At 51.3% G+C, this 8,741-nt stretch overlaps 1 protein-coding gene and 1 long non-coding RNA gene across 6 annotated transcripts in view; both read right to left on the reverse strand.

Moving 5' to 3' along the window:
• The window catches only part of LOC102378890, a 10,346-nt gene extending 6,795 nt beyond the window's left edge, over nucleotides 1-3,551 (reverse strand). The window contains exon 1 of one of the 2 annotated variants that reach the window (XR_001358750.2): nucleotides 3,389-3,551. This is a non-coding gene — a long non-coding RNA (uncharacterized LOC102378890). Of the gene's footprint in view, nucleotides 1-581; nucleotides 2,681-3,388 lie in introns of those variants that run through there. The other variant, XR_324909.2, reaches the window with a different exon arrangement.
• Nucleotides 3,552-5,880: 2,329 nt separating this feature from the next.
• LOC102379063 (uroplakin-3b-like) overlaps nucleotides 5,881-8,741 on the reverse strand; it is a 12,305-nt gene continuing 9,444 nt past the window's right edge. Inside the window, exons 5-7 of one of the 4 annotated variants that reach the window (XM_025214993.1) lie at nucleotides 8,101-8,230; nucleotides 7,606-7,693; nucleotides 5,881-7,465 (exon numbers count right to left, since the gene is read on the reverse strand). In XM_025214993.1, coding sequence (XP_025070778.1) covers nucleotides 7,442-7,465; nucleotides 7,606-7,693; nucleotides 8,101-8,230 — 242 coding nt within the window. In that variant the 3' untranslated portion in view covers nucleotides 5,881-7,441. Of the gene's footprint in view, nucleotides 7,694-8,100; nucleotides 8,231-8,741 lie in introns of all 4 variants that reach the window. The other 3 variants (XM_025214995.1, XM_006033227.3, XM_025214992.1) reach the window with 3 other exon arrangements.

An 8,741-nucleotide genomic window follows, 5' to 3' on the forward strand; every position in this document is an offset into this window, starting at 1 on the left:
CCCCCCACCTCCCAGCCTCTGCTGTGATCTGGGCATGGAGAGCTCTGGGATGTGGCAGACAGTACAATGCCCCCCGCCCCCCAGTGCTGAAATGAATTATAGCCGTCTGGATCCCAGCCCTGCTTATATAGAGCATGCTGCAGAGCACGCAAAAAGGCTCCCTGGTCCAGGTTCCTATTGGTAGTGCCCAAAAAGATCCCAGGACAGATGCCTGGGTGAGATGTAGCTCAAAAGGGGGCAAGGTCCTCAGGTTTGAATGACCTCTTTGCCACCCCAGACTCATGCTGTGCCCTGGGGGCTTTTCTACAGCCAGTCAGCAAGTAGCAAATGGGCAACTGAGGGGAACCCAGCCAGAAGGAAGAGGAGGTATGGGAGCATCCAAACTCATCCCTGCCTCAGATTTCAGGCCAAGTTTTCCAGGTTGCTGAGGAATTAAAACAAGTTGGAATGGATCGTTCAAATCCCCCCCCCCAAAAAAATCACAGTCTACATTTTATTTGCACCAAGAGGCATCAAATTAATTTATTGTAGTGTGGAGCTCTAAAAATCTTGTTGTAGGCAATACCTTGACAGGAGCTCACCTCTCCGATTTTTACTTGCCATGCAGGACCCTGCTGTTCAGAGTGGGTCGGACTCTTCGTAGCCAGTCTGCAAGCATCGCCGGGGGGTTATTCCTCCTCCTGCATCCATCTGGACGACTGGAGCCAGGGGGCTTAAAACCACCTGACCCAAACCACAGAGTGGCAGCCTGTCTGGGCTGCCACAGATGCTTCTTACAGCCCCCATTTTCTTTCAGATGCTCTACTCCTTCTATACGTCCCTGCCCCTAGCACATGTCCCACTGCTGGGACTTGATCCACATGAATTTGCTGCCTCTGGTCTTTCCCATCTCTGCTCCACACTGTCACGGTCCATGTGCTCATCACTAGTACTAACCCCTCAAGGGTGTGGAGAGGCTATGGGGCAGATCAGGGGTCCAGCTCTCTAAGGCTCTGGCTACTGATGTGCTAAAGCCCATGTGCTCTGGAAGGTGAATGCAGGCCAGGTGGGAACTGGCCAGAGATGAATGAACCACTGGCCATGAGGGATCCAGTCACCCTCCACGGGGCAATGGCAGGTTATTCTGAATGCTGAAAGACCTGAATATCAGCAGATGGCCACAAGCCAAGTTAAAGACGTAACACGTCACCCACTTTACCTTCCAATGTGTTCCCTGAGCAATTCCCACGTAAGCAATTCCCCCCACATGAGGATGGACTGGCAACCACTCCACCTCCTCTTCTCTGCACTCCAGAAAACATTCTTTGCTGGGCTGATCTATCTGCTTTCCCTCAGACTCCTCCAACCTATAAATCCAATAAAATAACTGCTGCCAGCCTCCCAGGGGTATCAGTGTGGGCCCCTCTGCAGCTAGTACCACCTCTGTGCTTTGCATCTCTAGCCTTGGTGTGTTTGTTTCTAAGAGTCATTGAGATTTATAGCTGTGCAGCTACGTCAGGCCTTAAAATGCCATCGAAGCTCATCTACTCCCCCCGTTCAGCCAACCCACACACACTTCCCACTGCTGCACAGCCTTAATGGCAGTAATTTGAGGGCCTACAGCCTGAAACAGAAATGATTGCCAGTGATGGACTGGAGCGCATGGTGACTCACTCCTCACGTGCACTGGACCAATGTTTGCGCCACGTTCTCTTTGTCTTACGAGTATCCCTCTGCGTTTCCAGTTGATCGCTTGCCCATCCCAGCTCTTTACTAGCAGGAGGTCTCAGGATCCAGGGTTAGTCAGGCACGATTAGAACACCAGCCATGTCTCCCGATGTCCCCCACACAGGGTCAGCCCATGAATTCACATATTGCAGTACTCTGCCAGCATGCATAGGCCTCTCTTACCTAGCAACCCAGCTCCATCTTCATGCCACAAAAGAAAGCAAGTTGCTCCCAAGATGCACCCCCCATTTCTTGGGGAGTAAATGTTCTTCTTCCTAGATTCACAGAGCTGGAAGGGACTCCAAGAGGGGTGTTAATCCAATTCTGTAGCCATGGAGGATTCACCAGCTGCACCTTTGCACCACACATAGTCACCTTCTGCTCTTGTGGCAGGCCTTGCATGTTTCTTTTCAGCTTCCTGGCATAAGTCTTAATATTGCAGCCCTTCCCTGCTGAATGCTATGGAGCTGTCCATCAGTGTAGTTCATGTCTGGGCAGCAGCTCCTGAGTAGCATTTGATCTGCACATTGTGCCCTATTCAGAAGAAGGGTTTTGGCTGTGGGGAGCAAATTGAGTGCCCAGGGTGGGAAAGGGAGGGGAACAGAGGTATGCCTACCACTGAAGATGTGGGGGGGAAGGGTGCACAGAGATTCTGGTGCCCTCTCACAGTCAGTGCCTGGGGCTGATGCCCTGCTCATTAGTTACTCTACTGTGGGAAGCCATTTGGGCCCAAGACCTTCATAGCCCACAGGCATGCAAAACAATCTATCTATTGTATTAAGTCAGTCTATGGGGCATATGCCAAACCTGCCTTCATGAAAAACACCCAACTTTCCTTACAAGAAGCCAAGATAAATATACAACACGCACAGCTAGGCTAGGTCCTGATGCATTTTAACTCATTGTTACCAATGCTTAATGGGATTTGTCCAGCTTCATTAACACAAATAAATCAGTAGCACAAATTCCACCTTCAGACTGACCCAGAGCCATAGGGTTACTGCATACAGCCAAAATCCAAATGGGGCTGTCATAGCACATCTAAGAACTGTGCAGGCTTGCCATCTAATGGTCAAACAGCAAATGTCACCAGAAGAAAGGAAAAAAAAAGCATACTTCTATGAGGAGACTGCCTACAGAGAGCAGACCTTTGGCAGAGACCTCCCGGTTACTCATGAAGCAGATATGCAATACTGGACACCCTCATACATGACATCAATCACAGCTTCAGCAGACAGGCTAAAAATCATGGATGGGACTGCTAGCGATAACTACCTGCAAGGTTCCCAGAAACGTCCATACAAATCCCCTGTCTTCAGATGCGCAGAGTTTATCTACTAGGGCTAAAATGTTTCGTGTTGCAAAGTTTCAGTAAGAAGGTCTCATTCATTAGGTAAAAAGATACTGCTCCCCACTGAAGAAAGAAGCCTCCTCTCTGGGTTGGTTTAGCACTGCAAGTGCTCTGGAGTAAGGGCCTGGCCTTTGGAAACCAAACAGCATCTGCTCACTTGATTAAGAACTGAATCATAATGCCTTTGCACAAAGGGACCCAATTAAGATTGCCTACATGCTTTTCTCCTATTAGAGGGGAAGAAGGTGAACCCCCTTTTCACACCTTCCTACTGTTTTTAAATTGGCAAAATGTGGGGAAAGAATGAAACAAAAATGGAAGAAACCTCACTTTTTGCAGCTGTCTGGCAAGAAGGCTGCCAGCAGGTCACTTATTCTGCTGCCTTCCAGACAAGCCAGCTCTGATCTCAGGCCAATTTATCCTTCACCAATACAAACTTGAAGCTAAAACCCAACCTTAAAGCAGGGGACCACATAACACCCACCTCTCTCCAGACAGCCCTCCTCCTCCAGTTTTTAACACTCCTTGTGGCTCTATGCTTATTAGCTGGTCATCACTTCCAGCTGACCCTCAGCCTCCCAGCCAGGCAGACTATTACCCACTGACAGCCTGCAGCTGAGCTCTGAGCCCTTGAGGGCTGAGCACCCCATTAGACAGATGCAAATAGCACTTTTCCCCAGTTTGTTCCTGTTACCCTAATTTTGCTTTTGGCCAACAGTAATGAAGTGGGAACAAGTACGGGCTGCTTCACTTCCTGACTATGTGTTTCTGACTGCTTTCAGCCTTTGCCAGTTGAGATGGTCAGCCAGCAGGAAAAGCAGCTGCTATTTGAAACCACTTTCTCTGGAGTGTGCCTTTTTTAATTGAATCTTTTATATAAGAAAACAGGTTTGACATTTTGGGAAACCAAATTGTTTCATTAAAAGCCATTTTTTTCTCTGAGTCTTCTCTTAACAAAATCCTATTTGCCACTGAAAACCTCTTTCAATCAGAAACCTCTTTGACTGACTCTGTTTATAATTATCCTCTGGAATAACTGAGTCACCCCAAACAGGGTTTCTCTGTCACAGGCATAGAGGTGCAGCTTGTTTTCCCTGTGACTCAGATGCCATATTTGTAATTCTCCCCTTCAGGGCAGAACGCCCAGAGCACGGCTAATCCCCTGCTTAAACAATGTGGCCACTCCTTGCCTTACTGCATATACAACTGCATGTACAAGCTTTATTGAAATACCTGCACCTGCAAAACTGACTGAGGGTCCTTCCCACACCACAAAGGTTCACTTCCCCTGCACCTAGGATGCTCAGGCTCTGCTGCACTTCAAAGCACAGTACAAATCACTGCTAGTAATGATGCTGTGGGCAGGCTGTCTCTGGGGATTGAGCTCAGGGGCTCAAGAACAAAAGCCTTGAGGTGGTAGCTGTCACAAAGCACTATGCACAAGTCATGGCTGCAGATGAACAGACAGCCCCACCAAACAAGCATGGAGAGCAACCCTGTAAAACTGAGATGATGAAATTGCCAACAGGAGCCGAATGACCACCTGGCCACTGTCCTAGATGCCAGTTCTCCCTTTGGGCTATTTGGGCAGTCCTTTGCCCGTTCTGTGCTGTGTCCTTCCCATGCCACGTACATCTCTGGCTGCAACTCCATCATGGCCATCACCCAAGCCAGAGAAACAGTGACTGTGAAGAGAGGCCTTGTTACACCTTACGCTGTGAACCGCACAATGTTGATTGGCTTAGTGCTAACTTGGCATTTGGAGCAGTCACACCTTAAGGCTAAAAACCTTCTCTGATCATCTCCAACCTGCACAGCTGTGACTTACCACTAGCAGCTTCGTGAGCAGGGCTGGTGAGCCAGGACAGGCATCTAACCCTGCTCTATGGGCAGGGGTGTGAGAGACTGGGGGGGAGGGAGTAGGAACGTGTAATGGTCAACAGTCACATGCCTCCCCTGGAGCCTGGCGGATGCAGCATGCTGGTGGCTCACCATGATGACACAACTCCCCTTCCCCTCCTTTTCCTTTTCCTCCCCGGGCCCTACCAGGGCTCCTAAATGCTCCCACTAGCCATGGCATTGTGCTACAGAAGTAAACCAGCAGACTGGCACAGTGCAATGCTCCTGGCCCAGCCAGCAATGGAGCCGTCACCACCTCACTGGGATGGGCAGCAGAACCAGCACCAGAGCTCCCCTGCATAGTGCCCTCCACATCCTTGGTGCTGCCCCATGCAGCTTTCCTCTTTCTCATGTGCTGGGCCATGCTCTGCCCACCCTGCAGCAGCATCCTGGTACCCAGCTCTGGCTTTCCATGCCTCCCCCATCCTCAATCCCCACTCGCCCTGACCTGCCTCAAGCTGCCGCCATCTTCAGCTGCACGCAGAAACACCATGTGGGGGGTGGGCCACTGCATGCTGGGATACTGGAGGACTTCAGCTTGGGTGGCACAGCTGTGGGGAGTGGCCACACCTCAATGGAACAGGAGCTGGGCAGTGCGGATCAGAGATAAACCTGCCCTGGAGTGATGTAACTTTGAGTCAACTAATGAGTGCTTTAAGCCATTTAGAGGTGATAATGTGCAGCCAGACAAGGGGTTTAAGGCTCCAGAAGCTGCCGAAAATTACCCTGTAACAAGGCCCTGGTGCACCACACCACCCAGGGAGACAGACAGACAAACCATATTGGATCAGAGGAGGTGTAGTTCAGCCAGGGATGTTGGCCTACGTAGAGGATTAGGGGCTCTAGGACTCCAACCTGCGCATCCCAAGAGGCAGAGTGCCACAGGGCAATGTCCAGGTCTGACAGAGGAACTTAGCTTCATGCAAGTCAGTTTTAATGGGTATTTTGAAAATAAAAAAGCAAATGGCAAATAGATACATGGCATGTTGTTGCTGACGCACAGATGTGGGGAAGCACAGGGTTGCTGTTTGCTGGGGCATTGCCTGGGAACACTGTCCTACATGTCAGGCTAGGATTGCCAAGGCACCAGATACCACTGCAGTTCCAGGGAAGCAGGCATCCAAATTCATCAGGCTTGTTTGAGAACCCCAGGCCTTTCTCCAGAGGGCCTTGCAACTGCTGTCGACATCCAGCTCATGCAAATCTAGCCCAGCTCTTACTCCTAGAAGATGTACACCCAGAGAAGTCTCATGCCTTTAATACCAGTGCTCCATTGGGTTGCTTAATGCCTGTCATGAATGACACCCAACTCTTGCCTGGAGCTTTACCAAGAAAGCCTTATCTCAGAGCAGAGTTCCCGCTGCTGCTGGATCACAACAGATTCATCAAACTGAATAGCACAACATGTCTCTTAGCAGACATCAGAGCAGCCACAGAACATGCCCCCTGCTGTGGTTTCCTGGGCTCAGATGGGACTAAGGTAGGCAAGGGACTGGGATGGCTCTTTAGCTGGCATACATGAAGCATGGGGGCCCTGAGCAAATGGTCTCCCTTGCCCACGGTGTCTTGCTGATCTAACCAGCAAAGCCCCCAGATGTTATCGTGCCTAGTGCTCAAGTACATGCTTAGAATTAGCCCTGTGCTTAGGCTACTGGGGCAGTGCAGAAGGGGATTATATAGGACGGTGTACAAGGAGGGCATCAGGCCACCCACCAGTGACTTCTCTGGTCATGCAAGGGATGGAGCTGTGGGGTCTGGAAGAAGTTGACATCCAAGGGGGCCAGGCTGGGGACTGCTACTTCTACAGGAGTCAGGCTGTATGTCTGTCTGAGTGGGTGGCTGCAGAGAGCCTTGACCCCAGCATCTCCACCTTAGCCATATCCATGGAAGGCCTGGATGATTGCAAGGAAACACCATCATCCCATCCTGTTAAGAGTAGAGTATGCATCCTGTACCCCAGAAATGCCAACTTCCAAGGGCTGGTCCCAGCCCCAGGATGGATGTAGATTTCTACCCCCAGCCATGGCATTCAGGGGGTGTTGGAGCTAAGGGCTGGGTGTGTCCTGTCACAGGGTTTGGGCCTGGCTCTGGTCAAGTTAGAGTTAGAGGCATGAGACTTCTCTCTCCTAAGTCATGGCTGAGTGTAGCTGGGGGAGGAAGCAGGGCAGGAGGGACAGCCTGGCAGGAGCACGGGAGGGGTGTTAGCTAAAGCCATCATCTGTGGAGCATGCAGTAAATGCATCAGAGGGACAGGAGCAATCATCAGAGAAGGTGTCCCAAAAGCAAGAGCCCCCCGCCTCCCTAACCCCAACAGCCTCCAAGAGCAGAGCGGCAGGGGGTGCTGCTGTTTCACAGGCGCTGTCCAGGAGCTGAGAGGTTCTGCTGCGTGGTGGTGGCGGGGCTCAGGGCCTGTTCTCAGGCTGGCTGTATACATGATGAGTATTATAGCGTGTCACTGCCACGGGGGCCTCCTTGCTGTGTATCTCACTGCTTCCGCAAATATCTGTACTGTGAAAGGAAGGCGAGGGAACAGGTTGGTGCAGAGCAAGGGTTCAGCAAGGGGAGCAGTGTGTGGCTATCCTGACCTGTGGGTCAGGCACAGCACTGTCTGTACTCACTGCTGAGAGCTGCCTCTGAGCGATACCTACATGTGTCAGCTTCACCCCCCCTCTCCGGCTACCGCCAGACTCTTCTGGGCTGAGCTCCCTCTGCTGAGCCGAAGAGGCGGGTGTCAGGCTAAATCAGAGAGAAAGGGTTTGGTGATTTCCTATAGGCCAGTGGGGCTTCCTTGGGGGCTGATAACCACAGACCCTATGATCTGTCCACTGGCTGCTCCCACTGGTGAGAATTTAGTTGAGACCAGGATCTACCAGACCAGCTTTAGCTTTAGTTCAGATCCAAATGTCCACAGCCCCTGCAGTGTGGACATGACCAGGCTATCTTTAAACTACCCAGTTTGGCTCCTGTTCAGCTCCTGGGGATGGTTTCCAGCCTCTACTCAGCTGCATGTTGCTGGATTCGGTAGCAAGCTGGGTAGTTTAAAACTAACAGCAGTCTCTTCAGACACCGGCAGTCTGTAGAGAGGGTGCAGAGCTATCTTCAGTGATTAGATGCATACTAGGGGCAGATGAGTGGGGACTCACCATACGTAGATCAATGTGGCAATGAAGCAGGCCAGCAGGCTGGCCAAGAAGATGGACAAAATGGTTGTGATCACAATCATGCTGGCGCTGTGCCTCCTGGGCTGGGGGTCGATGGTGTCGGACTGTTGTGCTGGAGCAAGGAGCAGGGGGACAAGAAATGACGTCATACACAGAACTAGCAGGGACCCACACAGCAAAAAAGAGAGCTAGGCCCTGATTCAGCAAAGCACCTGCTTGCCTGCAAGCCCATGAATAACCCCATTGCCCTCAATGGGACTAAAGGTCTTCAAGAGGACAAGTCATGTACTGGGTGGGAGTGGTCTAGCCAGCAAGACACTGGCCTGGGCCTCAGCAGACCAGGGGTTATTCCTGGCTAACCAGGAATATTCCTTCCCCAGCCCTATCAGTTTCCCATGCAGTACAGGCACTGCAATTGCTGGCTCAGGGGCAAGGGAAAAAACGCAGCCATGTTACTTTCAGTTTTCTACTGCACCTCACAGTCCATGACACCCCTGGGAGGTAGAGCAGGGCTGTTACCCTGCTTTTACAGAGCACACAGAGACTAAGGGACTTGCTCAAGGATGCATGAAGAGGCTATGGCAGCCGCAGGAAATAACCCAGGCCCCTGGGAACTAAACTTG

This window comes from Alligator sinensis, unplaced genomic scaffold (assembly GCF_000455745.1).
Source record: "Alligator sinensis unplaced genomic scaffold, ASM45574v1 scaffold1420_1, whole genome shotgun sequence".
In the NCBI taxonomy this organism is placed as follows: domain Eukaryota; kingdom Metazoa; phylum Chordata; order Crocodylia; family Alligatoridae; genus Alligator; species Alligator sinensis.